This window comes from Agelaius phoeniceus, chromosome 23, assembly GCF_051311805.1.
Source record: "Agelaius phoeniceus isolate bAgePho1 chromosome 23, bAgePho1.hap1, whole genome shotgun sequence".
Classification (NCBI taxonomy): domain Eukaryota; kingdom Metazoa; phylum Chordata; class Aves; order Passeriformes; family Icteridae; genus Agelaius; species Agelaius phoeniceus.
In genome coordinates this window covers 6,628,691-6,653,191 of record NC_135287.1, presented here as the reverse complement: position 1 = coordinate 6,653,191, position 24,501 = coordinate 6,628,691, and the positions used below count along the sequence as shown (strand labels likewise).

Here is a 24,501-nt window from a genome sequence, read left to right as displayed (position 1 = left end):
AATATTTCAGAGTTTGCAGCAGTCAGCAACAGCTCAGAGATCTAAAAACTTCTTCCTGCCTATTTTGGCAGAAGAGATTCATGGCTGTGCCTGCACTCAGTTCTGTTGTTGTTTCAGCCACATTTAAAACACCTTTTTGCCAAAGCTTTGTTTCCTCCCAGCTTATGAATTTTTTTTTTCATTTTCCTATTTAATTTATTGACGTGCAATGGAGAACAGCCAACTTTTAGGCAACCAAAATGCATTTTAGGTGCTTCATAGTCTTGTCCTGCAGCAATGCTCCTCTCCTGGAGCCAGAAAATCACCTGCAGAACAAAAGATGTGAAATATTTGTGTTCCTTCCGGGCACTCTGTGGTTGCTTGGTCATTCCCCTTCCACTTCTTGGTCTCTGCCCCTTCCAGCAGAATGAGGGAGGGAATTGGAGGAGTAAAAATGAGCAAACTCATGGGTTGAGATAAAGAAATTTAATAGGCACAGTGAAAGTCACACACACAAGCAAAGCAAACCCAGGGATTCCTTCCCCACCTGCCACGTTCAGCATCTCCAGGAAAGCTCCACCACACATTAAAGGGAACTTTTAGCACCTTTGAGGAGGAGGAGGTCTATAAATAAATAAGGATTTTGGATTGTCCTTAAGTTTAGGCATATCTTTGGTACAAAAAGGAATGGAGGGTATGAACAAGCCATTCCTGGGGCCTTGGTGCAAAGCAAAATCTGTACATTCCTTTCAGTTTGGGTCTTTAAAAACCCCTATTCCTGCAGAAAATAGAAGAATAGGGGCACAATGCAAAACCAGGACAAACACCACACACACCATTGTCACCCTGATTTTTTAAGTTTTTCTAAGCTTTCTGATTTTTACATTCTTGTAAATGAACTTTCTCACACGCTTTCTGTAAATAATTGATTGGTTTGCATTCTTTTATGGAGGAGGAGAAATTTGATGCACTGTTGGTTTGTCCAGTGTCATTGAGAGGTGGCCCTGTCCCCCTCCAACCCACTGCCACTTTTGGAAATCTATAAATGTTGGGACTCAGAAATAAAACTTCTCTCTTTTTTACCTTGGAGAGTTGCATGTCCACATTGTTGTCACAGACACATTTTATGAAAAATCCTTTTGCTGGGATCCTTTCTCCTGAGAAGCTGAGAGGCCTCAGAAATGAAATGTAACCAATGGTTATCTGCTGCTGTGGGATGCAACAGGGGCATCTGGGATTGGGCTCATGTGGTTGTTTCTAATTAATGGCCAATCACAGTCCAGCTGGCTCGGACTCTCTGGTCAGCCACAAGATTTTATTATCATTATTTTCTGTTTCTTTCAAGCATTCTGATGAAATCCGTTCTTCTATTCTTTTAGTATAGTTTTAGGATATAATTTTCTTTTAATATAATATATATCATAAAATCATAAATCAATCTTCTGAAACACGGAGTCAGATTCTCATCTCTCACCTCATCCTGGAGTCCCTCACAACACCACACACCCCATTACCAAACAAGTGCATAGAGAGGGCAAGAAAGCTCTTGCTGACACCCAAAATCCAAATTCCAGTGGCTTTTTTGGGTCCATTTCCTCAGTATCCATAAATCTCATTGTCCACCCAAGTGGACTCCTTGCTCCTGCCCACGCGGTCCCCGCAGAGCTCGTAGATGTCGTTGGTGACAAAGCCGCTCTCCGCGCTGGCCGGTGCCACCCAGCCCCTGCTGGAGGCGTCCCGGGGGTCCCTGCAGGGGCTCTGCAGCCCCTCCTGGGCACGGAAGGAGGAATTCTTTGTGCCAGGCCTGGCCCCAGCCAGGTCAGCTTCGGATTGCCTGTGGATCACCCTGGAGATGTCCAGCCTGGGGCTGTCCCTGCCGGGCTGGGGCAGCCAGCTCCTGTCACCCTTCGGGGCCACATCCAGCAGCTCCTGTCTCCTTGGGAGGGCAGGGAAAAAGGGAAAAGCCATGAAATAGCACAGAGGAAAACACAAACCAGCGGCAGAACTCAGAGTGATTTGGTGATCAGCCTGGACATTCCTTATTCCCAGGACATTCCTTATTCCCAGGCTGCTCTCCTGGAAAATCCCAGGGCAGGACCTGCTGAGGGCCACATCCAGCAGCTCCTGTCTCCTTGGGAGGGCAGGGAAAAAGGGAAAAGCCATGAGATAGCCCAGAGGAAAACACAAATCAGCAGCAGAGCTCTGGCAGTGATTTGGTGATGGGCTTTGAGCAAAGCTGGGCTCAGGGCATTCCCTATTCCAGGCTGCTCTCCTGGAAAATCCCAGGGCAGGACCTGCTGAGGGCCATATCCAGCAGCTCCTGTCTCCTTAAGGAGGGCAGGGAAAAAGGGAAAAGCCATGAAATAGCCCAGAGGAAAACACAAACCAGCAGCAGAGCTCTGGCAGTGATTTGGTGATGAGTCTGGACATTCCTTATTCCCAGGACATTCCTTATTCCCAGGACATTCCTTGTTCCCAGGCTGCTCTCTTGGAAGATCCCAGGGCAGGACCTGCTGAGCTCAGAGGCTGGGGCAGCAAAACTCCTCCTGACATTCCCAAAATCCCAGCCAGCATTCCCCCTCCAAGCTGCTGTGCATGCAGGGAAAGCAAGGAGAGGGCATTGCTAAACATTCTCTGCTCCAAATTGTTTTTGTACTTTTGTTTCCATTGCTGCATTTATTTTTTTTTTTTGCTTTTGAAGGGGAACTTCTGATAATTCAAAGCTTGAATAAGAAAAGTAGAAGGGTCAACACATCCCAATTGTAATCTTGGCGATATTTTTTTCCTGCCTGCTATGTCTGTGAATGCAGGAAAAGAAATAATGGGATTTACTTAGAGTTTTACTTCCAATTAACTCAGCCTGGAGCATCAGCATCACTTTTTCAGCATTTCTCTGGCTGCAAACACTCCTGTGCAGAGCTTTTTACAGGATGGTAAAATTAGCTGTGAACAGGACAAGGTGCCACTGCTAATTCAGAAAGAACACAAGAATTCCACTCACCTCTTCATGAACAGCCAAAAGCAGGAGATGCCTGTGATGGCCAGCAGGAGAAGCAGCACAGGAACGCTGGAAATGAGGACAAAGGCAAGGCCCTGAATGGGTTCTGGGGGTAAAAATGAAGCAGGGTCATGAGAAGAAATTGCAAGTTTTTCATGGTTAATCACAGGTGTACAAACAAAACATTCACAATAAATATAGTAATAAAATCCACAATAATAATATAATATTCATTATATAACATTCACAATAAATAGAATAATATAATTCACAATAAATAAATAACAAAAGTGGCTTTTTCACACCCAAAATACTTGGCACAGCTTTGGATTTTGAACATTTTTACCTCCAGAGCAACCTCCTTATTCTGTCTGTGAAATACTGAGGGAAGTTTTTTCCCCAGAGGTTGTTTTCTATATTCAGCTTTCCACATTTTGAGCCAAACACTTGAAATGAGATTTTGAGAGCAGAATTTACCTTTGGCTCTCCCAGCTGTTCCATTGCCACCTTTCCGCCCGCGTTCCTCTGGGAATTTTGGCTTCCAGGGCTCTGTTGCCACAGCTGGAAAGAAGCAGCTTCATTAATTCTGCAAATTTTATTTTATTTTATTTTATTTTTTTTAATAATAAAAAAGCAAGGCTGAGAGGAGATTGAAGAGGCTGAGAGCTGCAAAGATGCATGAGGTGCACTGGGATTCTTGCACTTCAATCCCTGCAGGATTTTCCCTGCAGGATGGGGCAGGGAACAGCACAGGGAAAGTGCAAACTGCAGGGGAGCTTCTTTTTGGGTGTCCTTGACAGTGAATGGCAGAGTATTTCCACTGCAAGCCAGCAGTGGATATTATTTTTTTAAAATAATTAATAATTAAAATAATTATTAATTGAAATAATTATTTTAATGATTAAAAATGTTTAAATTTTTTTTTTTTAAATTCCCAAACAAATATGTCCAACTCACCTCTTCGGGAATTGTCTATTGGAGCTCTTGTTGGCTTCTCTGGAAGAAAAGAGAAATGCAGAATTTCCCCATGAGTGAAATGCACAATTTCCAGCCTGAGCACAGCTCTTCTGTGTTCTCCCCCAATCTGAGACCTCAAACCCCTCACAAAAACCCCCAGGGAATTGATGCAAACCACAAGCAGCTACAGACACTGGGATTTTTTCCTCATTTGCTGCATGAATTAAAAACTGAGGGAGGGTTTTGTGTCCCTGTTAGGTTGGATGTGACACACACGTGATCAGTATCTAAGGAGAAAAAGGTTTTATTCTGCATGTTCTCCAGCTTCTATACTCTTAACAAAGCCTGGCCTTATATCATTAACTGCACCACAATAATTCATTATATTCATTGGTGCAAAGCAATTAGCGTCAATATGATTGGTAAGCTTTAGAGAAAATTCTGTAAGTTCACAGAACTTCTGTAAAACAGAAATTTTGTAAATTCTGTAAAAACAGAATTTCTGTATAACTAAGAGAAATTTCTGCAAGTTTTACACAATTTCTGTAAAACTTAGAGAAATGTCTGTGAGTTTAACAGAAATTTAATAAGTCATGTATACACACGTACTCATGCACGTAGTCCAGTTTACAAACATTTTCATGTATCTTTCCTAATCTGTTCCCAGCCTTGTCTCCTTCCTTGCTGTGGATACACTCAAAAATCATCAATTATTAATTAATCATCAATCATTATTTAACCATCAATCATTATTTAATCTATTAATTTTCAGGCCACCTCTCAAGCCCCTCCAGAATTTCCCAATCACCCACCACACTCCCCATTCCTCCTGCTGGGGGCCTGTGAGCCCACAGAGCCTCCTCACCCTGGGAATATTTGCAGATGAAGTTGTTTTTCATGGTGCATCTGTCATCATTCCACTGGAACATGTAGGGCCCCCCCAGCCCGGGAGGGGCAGAGGGTTGGTGGTAGAGCACCACGCACACCTCGGCCCCGCACGACGGCTCGTCCACGTACCAGTTCCTGGGGAAACACACAGAAAAACCACCTCAGGGGCGCCTTGGAGGGGGGAAAAAGCAGAGTTAGAGGGGTTATGGCCCGCCCTGCAGCTCCACTGGGGAAAATGGGAGGGGTGAAATGCGGTTATTTGTTCTTTTAGTTCAGATTTTTTCAAACCCCGCAAGCAAGCTCGACAAATATCAGAGAGCAAAGGGTGGAGCTCCTCACAATTTCCCTCCCCTCTGAAGGGAAATTTTCCTCCACTGCAAATGGAAAATGGGAGGGATGAAATGCAGTTGTTTGTTCTTTTAATTCAGAGTTTCAAACCCTGCAAGCAAGTTCAACAAATGCGGACAAGCAAAGGGTTGAGCTCCTCACAATTTCCCTTCCCTCCTTCCTCTCCCAGTCAGCATTACCAAAAGGTCTCAGCCAGTGCAATTAACAGATTTTTATAATTATTTTTTAATGAATTTGTTTCTTAAATGTTGTGGCAATGAGTGTGGACACCATGGAATAAACCAGAAACGAGGATTCAGTTCTGGTCCCTGGGTACATCTTTAACAATGTGGGTTTAGAATTCACTATTTTCTTGTAGACAAGGTCATTTCTTGAACATTAAAGTAGCTCAAAACGAGCTGCAATTGTGTAGAGAAAGTCCAAGTTCTCCTGAGCTTTCACTGAGCCTTGCAGAGGAATTTCTCCACACAATTTTAAACCTGTGAAAAAATCATAATTTTTGCTTTCTCAGTCTCAATGCCTGCTGAATTTTGGCACCTATTTAATGAAAAAAAAAGAAAAATCTGAAGCAGAACCTGGCTTCCTCTGTCAGAAATGCACCACCACAGTCTTGCAGATAACTTCTTTTTTTTTTGTTTTCTAAGAATAAACCTCACCACCAGCCACCTGTGCTGCTTTTCCAGGCAGTGCACAGGAAGAGGCAGCACTGTAAAATCACTGTTGGTGAGGAGATATTTTATGTAACTCAGAAAACACCTCTAAAAGTGCCCTGATTTTGCCAATTGTTCAATCCCCACTGATTCTGGAATGAGGAATTTTCTGCCTGCCAAAAATTATGCATAGGACATAAATAATTCCAGATATCCAGAGGTACTCAGCATGGGAGAACACCCATTTTAAATGGTGCTTTTCCAACCATTCCAATGCTTTATTCCTCCCTCATTTCCTTCCTCCCCTGGTGTTTTCCTTGGCTCTGTAATTCAGCAGAAAGAAGAGTGTCTCACCAATGGAAGGCAGGAAAGCTGTGCCTGTTTCTTAGCAGCAGATTCTGGTTCCAGCTTCCCATTATCCACCCCCAATATCTGAACCACGGGAGAGAATTTAAGATATCAAATAATGCTAAAACCTGGTTTTATTTGTTCATTTCTGAGAGAATGAAATGCTTTATGGGCTGCTCCCAGAGCAAAAAGGTCAAAATTTCAAGGTGTTTTTTTACATGTCTGATACAAGGATGCAAATTGGTGTCAATGTTGTTGCTTTCATAATTTAATTATAACAAATCCTGTGGTTCCTTAAGACAAGGAAGCAGAAATTTAAAATTGCTGTGAAAACTTTAGTTTTCCATGGCTGCAATAAATCCTGCAGCTCTAATATTTTGCTGTCTCACAGGAAAAAAATATTATTCCCTCAGCAAGGGAATCCCATTTTTCATTATTCAGGACATCAGGTATAAAACTTTACGGGATCTGCAGTGCAGGAACCTTCAGTAGGGGAATAAATTTTTTCATTTTTCAGGACAGCAGGTATAAACTTTATGGTGTGGAAGGGACTAACAGCAGGCCTGTTAGCTAAAGGAGTGAGGAGAAGCTGAGGAGAAAGAAGAAGCTGATAAGGAGCTCTCTTCAAGGCTGTAAGCAAGGAGAGCAAGAGAAGAAAGATAAGAGAACCTTGCAGCTGGAGGAAGCATTTTTAGAAAGTTGAAGTCGCTGTAACTTGTCACCAATAGTATAACTATTATAGTTATAACTATTATAACTATATATATATATATAACTATTATAACTATATATATATATAACTATTATAACTATATATATAACTATATATAACTATATATAACTATATATAACTATATATATAACTATATATAACTATATATATATAACTATATATAACTATATATATAACTATATATATAACTATATATAACTAAATATATAACTATATCTATAACTATATATAACTATATATATATACCTATATATAACCATATATATATAACTATATATAACTATATATAACTATATATAACTATATATAACTATTATAATTATAACTATTTCACCAATAGTGTTATGTTGACTCATTGTGGCCAATAGTTGGGGCAGAAGAAGCATAAACAATTGCAAAGTGTATAAAGTCAGCCACGTTCAATAATAAGGAGTTGCCAGCTGAGCCTGTTTGTGGTCTCTGCTCTGTGTCGTGACCGCCCCGACAGTGACATTATGGGATCTGCAGTGTAGGAATCTCCAGGTCATTTGTAGCTGCCTAATCAGAGATTTTAAGGCCACAGCTCTTGTTGTTTCCCCTCCTTTTTGCCCCCCAAAATGATCAATTTAGCCTAAAGCAGCCACTGCCATGGAGCACCACCAGGAGGGAGAAGGGATGGGTGCAGAAGTGTCACTGTCACATTTTCTGAAAAATCCCTTTGCCCAGGATTTTTCTCCTGGGAAGCTGAGAAGCCTCAGATCAAAATGAGAACAATAATTATCTGATTATTATATATCTTCTCCTGTGTTTTGCTGCTTTGGAATGGGTTTGGAGATTGTTTCATTGCTTTCATGTGAATTGTTTTGACTTAATGGCCAGTTGGAGCTAAGTTGTGTCGGACTCTGAGAAGAGAGTCACGAGTTTTTCATTATTATCTTTTAGCCTTCTATTTGTATCCTTTCTGTATTATTTAGTACAGTTCAGTATAGCATTCTTCAATATAATATAGATCACAAAATAGTAAATTCGCCTTCTGAGAACATGGAGTCAGAGTCATCCTTCCTCCCAACAGTGGAGGCCTCCGAAAATACAACACAGGAGGAGGACAAGTGACATCTGTCACTGCCTGGACTTACTGGACAAAATCCCGAATTCCTGAGGGCCCTGCCAGTCCCACAGTGCCACTCCCAGGTACCCACCGAAATTTGGACGAGCTCCCGTCTGACCAGGAGTAGAAGCTGTGACACTCAGTGCCGTTGTCCCCCTCCTCCTTCCTCCTCCTGAGCCCTATCCAGAAGTCCCCATCGGAGGCCAGGAGGCCCCTGATCAATGACTCAATCAGTCTCTGCTCCGCTGGGCTCTCGATGCTGACCAAGTGTCCCCCGTCAGCTCTGCAGGCCAGGTGAGCCTCCTCATAGCTGGTCCTGCGGGAGGCATCGTGGAAATAAACGATTTTGTAGCAGGGTTTCTGCGTCCCACGCCTGCAAACCGTCTGCCCTGCGGGGAGGGAGAGAAAACTGTCACAGGAATGGCACTAAACAGCAGCAAAATGGAAATAAAACATCGCTTTGAATGAGTTTTGTGCTGTTTATATGGAGAACACAACACAGGTAAAAGGGTTTTGTGTTACTAGGCTGGTAAATGGCACCTCCAGATTTTTATTAGTGAATCTCAAAGTTTAGGTCCTTTCATGTCCTGCTCTTCTCATGATTTTTCTGGGATTTGCAGACCCTGGGAGTTCCTCTCAAAGAAACACTATGCCAGAGCAAGCTGGCACATGCAACCTCTTAAAAAGCAAAGTTCCCCTGCAAGGGTTCCAAGAGGCTTTTAAAATTATGGTTATTTTTAAGGAATTAAATGGTCAAAATTAGAGATTTCCTTATACAAGCAGAGATAGCAAGACTTAATCTTTTTCTGCAATATATATCCATATGCAATAATATATATCAATATGCAATATAAATATAATATAGAAATACAATATATAATAGATATCTCTATGCAATATAGATATATAGATATGCAATACAGATTAAATGTATATTATATCTCTATGCAATGAATATACAATATAGATACAATATATATTATCTATATGCAATATAGATAGATATAATATATATTATATAGATATGCACTATAGATATAATATAGATATGTAATATAGATATGCAATATAGCTATATCTATATGCAATAGTTCAATGGATATTGCAGTGCCATAGAATCCCAGATTATTTGGGGTTGGAAAGGACCTTAAAACCCCCTCATGGGGACACCTCCCACTGTCCCAGGCTGCTCCAAGCCCAGTCCAGCCTGGCCTTGGGCACTGCCAGGGATGGGACATCCCCAGCTCCTCTGGCCAAGCGGGGCCTCACCGCCCTCACAGGGCAGAATTTCTGATTTACATCCAACCTCAAACTCTTTTATTTCCAGGATCTGTACTGGGGATCACAGGATGAATTCCCACAGCCCAGTTTCCAGCTCTGCAATGTTTCTGCCTGCCCAGGGAGTAAACAATGTCTGTTTTCAGGCTGTCACAAGCCAAGGATTGTCTCATGCAGAAGCAGCAGAGCTTATTTTGGTTCCGAGGGAAGATCAAAGTGAAAAGACACATCATCCAAAATGATGCACTCGGGTGGTTTTTTTCAGCAGAGCAGTCCCAATATTTAGACTGTGGAAACAAACAGCTTTGTTTTGCTCAGTAAATATTTCTTTGCAGGCACAATCTGCTAACCTACATGTTTTTACAGAAGGAAAACATTCAGCAACACTTGTGGTGTGCTTGGAACAAACGGATAATGCAAGGACAGGTCGTTATAAACCCTGCCATGGGATCATTGCTGGCTTTGCTTTATCCTTTTGTGTTGGTCACTGGAGGAGTGGGAGTTTGAACATCTTTCACACTAGGATTTTTCAACAGTTAAATAGCCAGAAATAGAGCTTGCTAACATTTTGCAAAGGGATTACAATAGAAGCAGGATTTTTACTCCAACAGCACCGTTAAAAAATACGTTTCTAGCACAGCCTCTGTTTCTCTTGGAAATTTGACACTCTGAGGAAAAGACAAAGCCCCTTACCTCTTCTGAGGGAAATGTCCACTGCTGCTGGAAGAGGCAAAGGGAAAACACAGACAGCAGAGTGTCACTAAAAACCTGCAACTCTCCAGAAACAGCGTCCCAAAAACTGCATCGGCTCTTCCCTGACACACAAACACATTCTTTCCTCATTAAAAAAAATAGAGGAAGAAAGTCTCTGCCTTATCGGCCAAGCTCGCCGTTGCGTTCAGCAGAGGAAATGAGCTGGAGCTGATTCCTGGCCGGCTCTCAGCGCTCGGTTTGGGACCCGGAATGCGCAGCTCTGAGCCAGCCTGAAAGGATCCCTTGTGCTGCTTCCCCTTTATCTCCTCACTCGGGATCTGACTCCAGCGAGCTCCCCGGGCCGGGCCGGCGGGGAAAATCAGCCGGAAAAGTTGGAAAAGACGCCCAGAACGAGCAAACCCAACCTCTCCCTGCGCCGCCGCCAAGCGACAGCATCCCTGCCCATGTCGCGACAGCGCATCGCGACCCTCCCAGCCACAGAGGCGGGGCCGGAGGGATCTTTTCGGGTTGGAGAGGATCCCCACACGATCTCGCAGCGATCCCCAGCCCCTCTTACCGCTGAGCAGCCGCGCCCCCGCCGCGCAGCCCAGCGCGGCCGCGCACAGCGCCGCTGCCGCCAGCATCGCTCCGCCGCGACGGGACAGCGACAGCGACAGCGACAGCTCCTCCTTCCTCCCCTGCCTTCCTTCCTTCCTCCTCTCCTCCTGCTCCTCCTCGGCTCAGCCCCGGCCCCGCGGAGCCGGCGTTGTCCCGGGGCTCAGCGCTCTCCTCCTCCTCCGGCCGCCGCTCCCTGCGCCCCGCATGGCTCTGCCCGCATCCCCCCGATCCCGCTTTATGTCCCCATCGCAGCCCCCGCCCGCCAGGAACCACCCAGGGGCGGACCCAGCCCCGCGCTGGCCGTTCCGGATTTCCCATTTATTTATTTATTATTTATTTATTTATTTATTTATTTATTTATTTATTTTTGGGAAGGTTTTTCCTTCGCTTTCCCAGCTGTGCATTTGCTGCGGAGAAGTGGGATGAGCTTCACGGTTTCCTGCCGCTCCAGCCACCCACTGACCTATTCTCCATCCCAATCCCAGTTTTGTAAATCTAACTATTGGGATTTTTTTGTTTGTTTGTTCGTTTGGTTTTTTTGGAAGGGTTTCTCCTTCTCTTTCCCAGCTGTGCATTTGCTGTGGAGAAGTGGGATGAGCTTTAAGGTTTCCTGCCCCTCCAGCCAACCACTGACCTATTTTATCCATCCCTGATTTTTTTTAGATTTAGAAAAGTTTTCTATTCGGATTTTTTAAATTTTTTAAGGTTTTTCCTTCTCTTTCCCAGCCTTGGATTTGCTGCAAAGAAGCAGAATGAGCTTTACGGTTTCCTGCCGCTCCAGCCAAACACTATTTAATCCATCCTAATCCCAGTTTTCTAAATCTAAATATTAATATTTTCTTTTTTTAAAGGTTTTTCCTTCTCTTTCCCAGCCTTGGATTTGCTGCAGAGAAGCAGGATGAGCTTTATGGTTTCCTGCTGCTCCAGCCAACCACTGACTTCTTTTATCCATCTCAATCCCAGTTTTCTAAATCTAACTATTTTCTAAAGCTAACTATTCTAAATCTAACTGCAGAATCATTGTATAGTCTATATTCTATTCTATATTCTTGAATCTAACTGTTCTAAATATTCTGGCTATTCTGAGTAGGAAGGGATCACCACAAGGAACACCTGAAGTGCAAAATCAGGATTGGCTCCAAAATCTCAGCGTTTTTAGCCCTGAGAAGGGAAGCACAGCCAGGGAATTGTGATTCCTGCATGGATTCTTGGGAAGCTGCTCCACACCTGATTCTTGCAGCCCAGGCTCTCCATCCAGCCCTGTTTATGGCTCAGGCTGTCACATATTTTAATTGCAAAATTGCTGCACATTTGCTGCATGTGAGACTCAGACATGCACTATTACTGAGCAGAGCAACAGAAAGGCTTTGGGCAAAAAAACCCAAACCAAAGAGTGAAACAAGCAGCAAATTCCTCGCCAAACCAACCTGTAGTGGTCAATACAGGGGGAGGAAAAGGAAAAGCTGAGATTTTAAATCATGACATTACCTGTGCAACAACTGACCACAAATCTGGTCACTTTATAAAAGCAGAAACTGCCATTGACCTCTCCACACATGTAAAGGGAATTCAGTTCTTCCAGACATGGCTTACTCCCCACTTTACTTCATCTGTCAGGCCCACCATAATGCCCCAAAGAGCAAAATAAAATAGGAAAAGCTCTGGAATGCACAAACCGATGATAAATATGAAAAAATGCAAGAGATGCTGGCATTTTTCCCAGGTGGTGGAAAAGCAGCAAAGTGAATCTGTTCAGGCAGAGAAAAACCAGGATTGATGCTCTAAAATAGGAGATTGATGGTTTTAGAGGAGATTTCAAACTTTGAGCTGCTCTTGAGAGGTCAAGGGAAGAAGCTGATTCTGAATTTTGTATTTTAAGGGGAGGAAAATCCTTTAAAATGCCCTGAAAACAGCTCAGTCCAGAGGCCAGGAATTCCAGAGGGAAGAGTTGGAAAGTTGCTGGCATTGAGGGTGTGTCAATCCTGGGAAACAGGAGCGGGCTCTGATGTTTCCTGGCTTTTCCAGGAAAATAAAAATACTTCCACAACCACTCTGTTCCCTGTCTTTCTGTACCTCAGCCAGAATTAAAGCAAAATTATAAAATGGTGAAGCTTCCTTCTGAAAAATGGTGAAGTTTCCATTTCCTTTTCTTGGCCACTATTGAGAAATAAATGGGGAATATACAGAAAATAAAGGAGAAGAGTATAGAAAAACAGCAGGAACCTTTTAATTTCTAAATCTTGTAAAAATATGTACTAGTACAGGGTAAAATAGAGTTAGGGGTTAGGGTTAGTTAGGGTTAGTTAGGGTTAGGGTTAGTAGTTATTGTAGTAGTAGTAGTAGTACTAGTAGTAATAATAAAAACAATGGTAATGATGATGATAACAACAATAACAACAACTATTATTATTATTATTATTATTATTATTATTATTATTATTATATTATCCAGGACATCTTTTTCCCCCAAATAGAATCTGAGTATTTAGACCAAGGGAAATAAAAACCAGAATTTGAGCCAAGCAGACAGACTTAGTTCAGCATTTTAATAAACTTTGAGAAGAGGAAGTGCTTAATAGGAACCAACTGAAAAGCTTAAATAAGGAGGAAGAAAAAAAAGAGGCTTTTATGTGCAAAATGAAGACGTCATTCCTGAAAGTACCTCTTGAAATCTTGTTTTCCAGCTTATTTCTCCAATCTCTGCACTTATCTTCTTTAATATCTCAGTGCTACTCTGTACATTTGAGGAATTAAATTCTGTTAATTCAGATATTTGGTTCTTAATCTTCAGCTCATTTGTCTCTGCTTTGTATCCTGGGAATTACAGCAGGAGGAAGGAAAAGCCTTAATAGAATCCAGAGCTCTTACTTCTGGATTTTATTCTCCTAATAAACATCCGGCCAGGCCAGGCCAAACCATTATAAATCAGTAAATCTATATTTCACTGCTGATAATAATAAAAAATCCCCAAATGGAATTCTTGCCTTATTGCTCAAATCCAGTTTCTGAGAGCTTTTTTAGGGAGTGCAGAGGCCGGTTTGGTAATTTGGTTATAAACTGAGTGTTTGCGTTGCAGTGAGTAAAAACTTGGAGAGAGCAATGGAAAAAATAAAAAATAAAAATAGAAAAATAACAATGGCCAGGCTGTCAAGATTCCTTTCACATTAAACTGAGGAATTTGGACTCACTGCCTTATTTCTTGTGGTTTTGATATAGAAAATTGTCCTTAGTAACTTTTTTTAGGTCACTTAAACTTCATTTACCTCCTGTGCCTGGCCTGGAATTTCAGAGTTCCCCAGCCTGCAGGATCCTCCTTGCTTAAGGAATTTGTTGGATGAACCCACATTCTCTTCCCAGATTTATACAATTTCCAGGGTTTGCTCCTTTGGATTTGTTCACATCCCAATCAAATCTGAAATCTGGATTTGAACATGAAGCAATATCCGTGACTGATAATAGCCTGAACATTATTCTTATTCTATCCACTGCATTAATTTGAATTTTCATAGACTTATGGGATGCTTTTAGGGTGTCCTATATTTGTGTAAAACCATTTACTGCTTAAAATGAATCTTTATGGCTGCCCAAAGCTGCAAATCCTGGCTTTCATCCCTGCTTGGAAAACCCCTCCAAACCCATCAGGTCCAACCTTCCAAGGAATTAAAAAAAAATGAAATTAAAAAATAGAAAGAAAGGGAGCCTCAGTGAACTGTTGCTGGCTGCAGGCAGAGTTCAGAGCAGAGTAATGGCTGGTGATGGATGAGATTCCTTTTGGGATTATTGATGGGGAGAGGGGCATTGCTGACTCTCAGGAAAGGCTTGCAGAGCTCAGCACCTCCTGCAGATTGCTCTGCCTGGCCTGGCTCCCAAACCCAGCTCTGCACTGGAAATGGGGAGTGCAGGGCTAAAATTAGGATAAAAAAAATTCATCATTGCAGAGTCAGGCTGAAAATGCAATTTCTGTGTTTAATAGTTTGCCTGGGATTGCTTTATTTGTGTTCTGTTGATGGTGAGACACTAATTAACCAGGTCAATAATTGGGGCTCCAGCAGGAGTTTCCATCTTCTTTCAGGCCATTTCCACTCCAGCCCAGCTTCTACAAGGATGGGGAAGAGCTGCCACCACAGGCTTTAATTTCATTTATTCAACCAGAATAAATGGAGGGACATGAGAGAACAGAGGCCTTGCTGAGCCCAGTCAGAATGGGAGTCAAACCCTGCAAATTTGGAGGAGAAAAAATCCAAAAATCCATTTTATCCCCGTGCTTTTGGAAATGAGCTGTACATGAGGGGGATCACTGGGGAAATTGGCTTGGCAGGAAGGCAGCTCATGTTTTATTTCATGTTTTATGTCCGTTGGTGCTGCTCCCTGGTGTGCTCAGCCTCGCTGGGGCTCTGATTCCTGCTCCCACATTCCTGCTCCCAGCATTCCAGACCTGTTCACCTGGCTGTGTGGCTAGTGATTGTTGCTGTGGGCAATCAGCTAACCACACTGCCTGGCAGCCAGGCTGAGGCCAGAGCCTTCCCCTGCGCCAGGCACTTCTTCCAGCCAGGTCTAATGAGCTCTCGGAGGCCTAGAACACCTAAATATGGATATAACACAATATAACCAATGTAACACACCTAAATATGGATATAACACAATATAACCAATGTAACACACCTGAATATAGATGTAAATATAGATATAACACAATATAGCACACCTAAATATAGATATAACACAGTATAACCAATGTAACACACCTGAATATGGATATAACACAATATAACCAATGTAACACACCTGAATATGGATATAAATATAGATATAACACAATATAACACACCTAAATATAGATATAACACAATATAACCAATGTAACACACCTGAATATGGATATAACACAATATAACCAATGTAACACACCTAAATATGGATATAACACAATATAACCAATATAACACACCTGAATATGGATATAACACAATATAATCAATATAACACACTGAATATAGATATAACACAGTATAACACACCTAAATATAGATATAACACAGTATAACCAATATAACACACCTGATTATAGATATAACACAGTATAACACACCTGAATATGGATATAACACAGTATAACACACCTAAATATAGATATAACACAGTATAACCAATATAACACACCTGAATATGGATATAACACAATATAACCAATATAACACACTGAATATAGATATAACACAGTATAACACACCTAAATATTGATATAACACAGTATAACCAATATAACACACCTGAATATAGATATAACAGAGTATAACACACCTAAATATAGATATAACACAATATAACCAATATAACACAATATAATCAATATAACACACCTGAATATGGATATAACACAATATAACCAATGTAACACACCTGAATATAGATATAAATATAGATATAACACAATATAACCCATTGCATGCAGCACACACTGGGAACAAAGCTGCAGATAAATCCCATTTTTGGTGATTTTGCAGTGGGGAATTGGGAGTTTCCAGGCTGAGGCTGGAGCAGGGAATGCTGTGCCTTGTTTTGATGGCAGTGAAGTTAGTGATTGTGGCATGATGGAGACAATCAGCTAACTACACTGCCTGCAAACCAAGCACGTCTCCAGGAGTCATGGAGTGCGAGCCTGCAACCAAAGAAAAAACTTCCAATAATTATATTCATATTCTCCATCTCCTCAAATGCTCTTAAAATAACAAAGAATTGGAAATAATGGAAAATATTCATCATATCGCCCTTATTCTGCTAAATTCCAAATATTTATATTTATATTTATATTTATATTTATATTTGAGGTATATTTCCATTATATGTAATTACACATATTTACATCTATACACAATATAAATTAGAGGTAAATACATATTAGATATATATTTCTGTTAGATGTAAATATACATCTAATATCCATATTTAGATGTATAGAAATATACTATGAATATACTAAAAATATATATTTATATTTGAAACGATGTTCATATTCATATATAGTTTAAATATATTTATGTATAATATTTATATCTATATTTAGTATTTAGATTCTTCCCTGTTCCCTTCTCCAGGAGCCTTTCCCTGGCAGAATTCCTCTGGGGATGCTCCCATCTTTTCCCCTGAGAATGTTCCCATCCTTTTCCCTGGGGATGCTCCCAGCTTTCCCCTGAGGATGTTCCCATCTTCTCCCCTGGGATATTCCCATCTTTTCCCTGGGTTGTTCCCATCTTTTACCTGGGGGTGTTCCCACCTTTTCTCCTGGGTTGCTTCCATCTTTTCTCCAGGGTTGTTCCCACCTTTTCTCCTGGGATATTCCCATATTTTCCTTGGATTGCTCCCATCTTTTCTTCTGGGATGTTCCCATCCTTTTCTCCTGAGATGCTCCCACCTTTTCTCCTGGGTTGCCCCCATCTTTTCCCTGGGGATGTTCCCATCTTTTCTTCTGGAATATTCCCATCTTTTCTCCTGGGATGCTCCCATCTTTTCCCTGGGGATGTTCCCATCTTTTCTTCTGGAATATTCCCATCTTTTCTCCTGGGTTGCCCCCATCTTTTCCCTGGGGATGTTCCCATCTTTTCTCCTGGGATGTTCCCATCCTTTCCCCTGGGGCTCCTGGCCCCGAGTGTCCCCAGGCCAGCCCTGCCTGGGAGCTTTGTGTACTCCTGTCACCATGGCCACCCCGCCAGAGGGACCTGGGGACAGCGCAGGTGGCCCCAGCCGTGGGAGCTTTGTTGCAAGAGAGGTTTCCATGGGCAAAGCCAACACGGGCAACACACCCAGAGCTGGGAATTTCCACCCAAATGGCCCCAGGGGAGGGAGAGCCCTGGTGGCAGCCCCAGCTGGTGGCCCTGGGGCTCCAGCCTGGTGTAATTCCCACCAGGAATCCCAGCAGGGCTCAGAGGGGTGAGTGTCCCGTGCTGTGCCACCTCCTGCACCTCTGCCCTGGTGTTTGGGCTCTGCCCAGCCATTGGATCTCTTGGGTCTGTCCAGCTCTGAAAATCATGGCACACAGAGGAAGCAAACCCAGAAAATTTAAAGAGTTTTGGCAACAGCTCTTAGACTCCATGAAATAAACCCAGGGAGATTTGCAGTCTTTTCTTTGTTGTTTAATTTTAGAACATCTTGGTCAACACCAGTGGGGGTTTCAGGTTTATTTTATTACTTAAATCACTAAATCTTAAATCAAATTCCAGCAATATGGAGTACTCAAACCCTTACAATTTTCGTGGTGGTGATCAGAATCAGCTCCTGGTTCACTCCAGTCCACAATAATTCTTTTTACAGAGACTGCATGGCTTAAGTACAGGAGTATAAATTTGTAACCTCCAGGCAGGAAGTTTCTTCTCCCTCTGATTTAGTGGTCCATGGAATTGGTGCTTCTGGATGTGACCAGGACAGTGACCAAACAAATGCAAGCTGCTTTTCCCTCAGGAAATTGTCACCAAAGATGTTTTTCCCTATGGGAATCACTCAGCCTTCTTGATTTTTATATCAATATCTACAAACTGCAGCTGCTTACCTGGAGGAACTGCCTGCCATCCATCACCCACAAAACCCAAATGCCTTGCAGAGGGGAGACTGCACTTGGCTTCTTTATTTCCATTTTATTCATTTAAAGCAGGAAAACTGCAAAAAAAAAAAAAAAAAAGTCCTGGAGGGGTGGCTCCTGCCAGAGTGTGCTTGGGGGAGCTGTGTTTGCTCTTGGTTTGGGCTGCAGTTACTACAGAAACTGTCCCTGGGTCTGGCCCTGCCTGGCTCAAGCCTGGGCTTGCCTGCTGACCCAGGGACAGCTCATTTAATCTGGCTGAGAATGCTCCTGCCCAGCTGGGGCCCCATTTCAGTCCCACTCAAGCCTTTGGACACATTTCTGTGGTTCCAGCAGCTCTGGATCAGTCCCATGGATATCCAGGCACTGGTTTTCGGTGGTTTGGCTTTTTTCCCCCCTGTTCTAATAAGAATTAAAAGAGCATCATGTTCTAAAAGGCACAAAAATCTCCTCGTTTATCTCCTGCCTCCTCTCGGTCAGAGCACTTGGCTGCCCATGCTGGGTTTTGCTAAATCTGCTGGGATGAGAAGAATTCCTGTTTGGATGCAGCTGGGGAGGAGTGGGAGCAGAGTTTGTTGGCTGCTCCTTAATGGCTGTGCCAGTTTTGGTTCAGGAATTCCTGGGGCTGAAATGTGGCAGGGTGAGGAGTGATGAGGAAATTCTGCACTCCCCACCATGGCTGCTGCTGCTGCTTTAGCTTGGGTAGCTCAAAAATAAAAGGAAATCAAAGGTGAGAGGAAGAGGTCATGGCTTTTATTAGGTTACAATCTGATATTGAGGAAAAATGATGAGAAATCAAAGAAATCAGACTTAATACCCAGACTTTGCCAGAAAGACAAAATCATCCCTAGAGGATTCCCAGTCTGTGAGTCTGGGATTGTCTAGGAAACCCAGAGTGGATTAAATGTACTGAGAAGAACTTAAAAAATTATAATTATGTGCACCACCCATCATTTTAAAGTGGCAGATCTTGCTCTTTGACATTTCCCTGGACACCAATGTTGCCAGCTCGGAGAAGGAGCTGAGGTGGGAATGAAGCCAAGGAGATTGGGAATGCCTTTGGAACAGGTTGTTAATGAATCCAACACCTGCAGCTCCTGCACACCTGAAGATTCTTACAACCCTCAGCCCCACATGATTCCTGTTCCATAAAAACCTGAGCCAGCCCTGCCAGGGAAAGGGGGAGGGAGCCTTTGGGTATTGGGGTTGCTCCAGAGCCTTGGGGGTTTTTTATCTGCTTTTTTTGGTGCCTCTTTAAGCTGTTTGTGAAATTTATCTCAAGTTGTTACTGTCTCTGCTGTGAAAAGGTGATATTTTTGGTGTTTTTTACATAAAAAGCTCTCTTTTTGTAAGGTCTGTTGCTTGTAGTATATGTGACAAATAAGGATTATTATATCTTAAGAAAAAATATAACAAAAGAGTTTAACTTGCTTAGTGCAGGTACCTTCTAGTAATGCATTAGACTGGTTTTAATATCCCAAACTAAATTTAAAATGCTGCTTGGCAGTCAGGCTTACCCAGGCTTTTTCTATCCTGGCTTGTGTGGATTTTGCAGCATCAGTTTTTCTCTGCTGTGAAGAGGTGATATTTTTGGTCTTTTTTTACATAAAAAGCTCTCTTTTTATAAGATCTGCTGCTTCTAATATATGTGACAAATAAGAACTATTATCTTTTAAACTCTTTTTTTTTTTAATTCTCTCTTAACTTGCTTAGTGCAGGTACTTTCTAGTAATGCATTAGAGTGATTTTAATATCCCAAACTAAATTTAAAATGCTGTTTGGCAGTCAGGCTTTTCTATCCTGGCTTGTGTGGATTTTGCAGCATCAGTTCTTGGAAGCTGATAGTGCTTTAACGTTATTAAATCTCTGCTGTGCTGTTCCAGCTCTGCTCCAGCACCTCCTGTGCTCCAATTTAAGATGAAAGATGAAATTGCTGCCACGGTTTTCTTCATCACCAAGCTGGTGAGGAGGGAGGACAGGCTGAGCAAGCACAAAATGGAGAAGTTTGCAGCCAAGCTGACCACGCTGATGTTTGAAAAGTACAAAAATCACTGGTACCTGGACAACCCCTCCCGAGGCCAGGCCTTCAGGTGAGAGAGGCCCAGGAGCAGAACGTGGAGCCTCAGGTTGGCCTCCAAGAGGCCTTAAAGTGAAATAAATAATGCAGAGGGAACCACCAAGATACCCTAAAACCTGAAGGAAGAACTATTAATTGGTGAAAATTACTTTGGTTTTTTTTTAACCTGTAAACGTGGGATTAGAGGTGGAAAACTGAGGTGGAAATCCTTTTTTTTTTTTTAACCTGTAAACGTGGGATTAGAAAACTGAGGTGGAAATGGTTTTGTTTTTTGGTTTTTTTTTACCTGTGAATGTGGGATTACGAATCTGAGGTGGAAATACTGGGGGTTTTTTTTACCTGTGAATGTGGGATTACGAATCTGAGGTGGAAATACTGGTTTTTTTTTTTTACCTGTGAATGTGGGATTACGAATCTGAGGTGGAAATACTGGGGTTTTTTTTTACCTGTGAATGTGGGATTACAAAACTGAGGTGGAAATGGTTGTTTTACCTCTAGTTGTGGGATTAGAGAACTGGGACACTTATCTTAAGATTTGCACCTCAAGTAGCCCCTGACTCCCAGGATGCAGAATTCAGGTGCTCTTACAGTGACTTGTGGGACGGTTTTGTTTCAAACACTCAAAGCAGGGACTCGGCTCATTGATGAGAACTAAAATCAGTTCGTGAGGCTGAATTTCTGTTTGGGGCTCCAAGTGAGAGCCTGCATCAACAAGTTAAAAGTGCTGGGACCATAAATTGAGATTTTGGGTGCGCTCTGCAGGGTCAGACCCCACAGGGCTGCGGTGACACCCCCGGTGACATCCCCAGTGCCATCCCCAGTGACATCCCTGCTGTCCCCAGGTGCATCAGGATCAACAGGCACCGGGCTCGGGAGCCCCTGCTGGAGCAGGCGTGCGTGCAGAGCGACGTGGACTTCGAGCTGCTGGGGCTGCCCAAGGAGATGACGCTGTGGGTGGATCCCTTCCAGGTGTGCTGCAGGTGAGCTCCGGGGCGTGCCTCCGTGTTCTCAGAAGGGTAATTTGTTATTTTATAATACTCTATTGTACTATAATATAGTATACTATATGAAATTAATTTATAGTATGCTATACTTTAATATATGTAGTTATAATTTAATATTATATATAAAAATATATATAATATATACTATATTATAGTATAACATGCTATATGCTGTACACTATACTATATTATAGTATACTATAACACATTATTATATATTTATAATAATATAAAAATACATAAATTATATAATATGCAGTACAGTATACTATATTATATTAAATTATATATTTATTAAATATATACTATATATTTATTAAATTATATTATACATAATATGTATACATATGTGTATATAATATATATACATATATGTGTACATAATATGTATTTAATAGCTATTACATATATTGTATGCATTATATAATATGTATTCTATATAATATATAAATATCTATACTATATAATATATAGTATATGAAAATAGATATAAATGTTGTATATTAAATTATACATGTTGTATATTAAATTAAATACTAAACTATACTAAAGAACACAGAAAGGATACTTACAGAAGGCTAAAAAGATAATAATGGAAACTCCTGACTCTTTCCAGAGTCCCAGCACAGCTTGGCCCTGATTGGCCATTGAGTGAAAACAACTCACAGTAAAAACTAATAAAACAATCACCTGTGGGTAAACAAGCTCCAAACCCATTCCAAAGCAGCAAAGCACAGGAGAAGCAAATCAGACAATTATTATGTTTTCTCTGAGGCCTCTCAGCAGAGAAGTCCTGGCCAGGGTGTTGTTCAGAGGCTCTGTCAGTGCCAGCAGCGCTCGGGTGCGCCCTTGCAGGTACGGGGAGAGGAGCCGGCCCTTCACCGTGGCGCACTTTGGTGGGGACGAGAGCCCCGAGCTGCCGCAGCAGATCAGCCTGGCCGTGGGCAGGGCAGCCCTGGACTATCACTCCAGCAGCTCCTCGGACGAGGAGAGCTTCAGCAGGGAGCCCAGAGCCATCCCCACCGTCAGCAACCCCAACAGCATCTACCAGGTCAGCCGGGGCTCTGGGGGAGCTCCTCACCCTACAATCCCACCCTAAAGTCCCTCCAAAGAGCTGCTGGCAGGTGGGGTCAGGCCCCTCTCCCAGGGACAGGATGGGAGGAAACGGCCCTGAGCTGCTCCAGGGGAGGTTCAGGGTTGATTTCTGTCCTCAAAGGCTTTTCCAGCCTTGGCACGTGGTGTCACTGTCCTGTAAAAGTTGGTTTGAAATGTCAAATGTGTCCATGCTTTGTGAAACCAAGTTTAGGAACTGTGGCCCTATTTCTTACTAATTCTCCTTATCCCACTCCATGTGTTTTGCCAGCAGTGTATGAATTGTTTGAGGAATGGAATTGTTCCATGGGGTGGTGACCAGCCCTGATGGTGTCACCATCCCTCGAGTGGTTTAAAAGCTGTAGCACGTGGGGACACAGCTTAGGGCACAGCTGGGCTTGTCCTTGGACTGTTCTCCCAGCCTCAGTGGTGCTGTGGGTGGGATGAGCAGTGCATGAACTGTTTGAAGAACTGATTTGTTCCTTGGGGTGCTGACCAGGCCTGATGGAGTCACTGGGGGGTTTGAGAGTTGTGGCACTTGGGCACAGCTGGGCTCGTCCTTGGACTGTTCTCCCAGCCTCAGTGGTGCTGTGGGTGGGATGAGCTTTTGGGATGAGCTGTGTATGAACTGTTTGAAGAACTGATTTGTTCCATGGGGCGCTGACCAGCCCTGGTGGTGTCACCTGGAGGGGGTTTCAAGGATGTGGCACTTGGGGACACAGCTTAGGGCACAGCTGGGCTCGTCCTTGGAAAGCTTTCCCAGCCTCAGTGGTGCTGTGGGTGGGATGAGCTTTGGGAGGAGGCAGCAGGGGTGGCCCAGCCTGCTCAGGAAGGATTGGAGGGTGGCCTGACTGCTCCCCCTCCTTGCCCAGCACACTTTAACCTCGTTTTTCCCCATTTCTGCCGCTCAGTTTGGTGACTTCTGCAAGGCTCCCCCCCAGCCCTGGTGGCAGCACCTGCACAGGAAGCCCCACCTGGCTGAGGGCTCCCACCTTGGCCAGCACAGGGGCCACAGGACCTACAGACCCAGTGCCACCTTCGCTGGCCCACGCGTGGACAGGTACCACTGGATCAACACCAAGAGGTAGAGCCAGGGCTCCTCTGGGACTTTGGAGCCCTGATTTTGTGAGGGGGTGAAGGCTGGCACTGCAAAACCTCATAAAAACAGCACTTCCTGTCTGATCCCTGTCTCTGACTCTGTATTTATGAATATTTTGGGGGATTTTATTTTTTTTTTTCTCCAGGATTTTAAATGTTTTTAATTGATGTTAACATAAGATTGAAGATGTAATGTGAGACTCTGCTTGTGAGTTAAAAAGGAAATGCATAAATCAATAAATCTGCTGATGTTTTTTTATCCAAGCCAGCTGCTGGTGGTGCCTTGAAGGGTGTTCAGGAGCTTTTTGGTGGAAACACCAGCAGGTGAAGGGAGATTAAAAACACCCCCAAGCTGCTCTGAAAAACACTTTGCTTCCTTCTGGCAGAGGTGTCAGGAGCCAAGACCTAAATATCACCAGCAGAAATGTCTGGGGCATTTAATGACTCACAAAAAAGATTTAAATTCTGCTGTGGCCCCATGAGTTTTGTATTGATGGGGGGAAAGAAGAGTTTTGAGTGACTTTGCTCTTCCCTCGCTTGCTTTTTATCTACACTGGAGGCTGAGCTGATATTGGGAAATATTGAATATTTCATGTTTTGGGGTTTGGCTCTGGAACTTGGGAGGACAGACTGATTCCCCAGGCTGAAGAGCAGGAATGGTCCTGGACAGGGCATTCCTGGGTGGGTGGCACCACAGAGCTGAATAAGGCAACTTCAGAAGCTGCTTCAGTGGTGAAAAGAATATTTCTTGCGCTTGAAGTGTAATTAAACAGCTATAATTAACCCAAGTAACTGCATCTGCAGCTTTTGCTGCGTCATAAAATCAGAAAACTGCAGCTCTCAGCTGCAGAGGCCTCAGAACACCTCGTGGAGTGATGCATTAGTTTAAAGGATCATTTATTTTCACACTAGGAATTGAGTGGTTCTCTTTCCTGCTCCTGTTCCTGGAAGCTCTGAGTCGGGGCTTTTGCAGCAATATTTCTTCTCAGCACTTGGATGTGGCCAGAAATGTCATTTCCTCTGGCCAAAATCTCGTCACTTCAAACCCTGCACTGCTCTCCCTCCTGATTTACTGAGCCTTTG

The 24,501-nt window shown here is 42.9% G+C and overlaps 2 protein-coding genes and 1 long non-coding RNA gene across 4 annotated transcripts; 1 reads left to right on the top strand and 2 right to left on the bottom strand.

The window, feature by feature from the left end:
* Window positions 1-450: 450 nt before the first annotated feature.
* LAYN (layilin) lies at window positions 451-10,795 on the bottom strand. 2 transcript variants are annotated; one of them, XM_077189987.1, is made up of 8 exons: window positions 10,537-10,795; window positions 9,960-9,983; window positions 8,080-8,377; window positions 4,800-4,957; window positions 3,935-3,973; window positions 3,455-3,538; window positions 2,981-3,083; window positions 451-1,915 (listed from the first exon to the last, which is right to left on the bottom strand). In XM_077189987.1, exons 1-8 carry the CDS (start codon window positions 10,601-10,603, stop codon window positions 1,576-1,578), a joined length of 1,113 nt encoding a protein of 370 aa, XP_077046102.1. In that variant the 5' UTR covers window positions 10,604-10,795; the 3' UTR covers window positions 451-1,575. The 2 variants fall into 2 exon arrangements, with proteins under 2 accessions (XP_077046102.1, XP_077046103.1); XM_077189988.1 differs by lacking the exon at window positions 9,960-9,983.
* A 2,314-nt stretch (window positions 10,796-13,109) lies between these two features.
* LOC143695642 (uncharacterized) lies at window positions 13,110-16,004 on the bottom strand. The gene is made up of 2 exons (XR_013185060.1): window positions 15,240-16,004; window positions 13,110-15,199 (listed from the first exon to the last, which is right to left on the bottom strand). It is a non-coding gene; the product is annotated as an uncharacterized LOC143695642 (long non-coding RNA).
* A 4,060-nt stretch (window positions 16,005-20,064) lies between these two features.
* Window positions 20,065-23,408, top strand: BTG4 (BTG anti-proliferation factor 4). Its single transcript, XM_054647559.2, has 4 exons — window positions 20,065-20,237; window positions 21,067-21,204; window positions 22,084-22,279; window positions 23,232-23,408. Exons 1-4 carry the CDS (start codon window positions 20,065-20,067, stop codon window positions 23,406-23,408), a joined length of 684 nt encoding a protein of 227 aa, XP_054503534.1.
* Window positions 23,409-24,501: the final 1,093 nt, after the last annotated feature.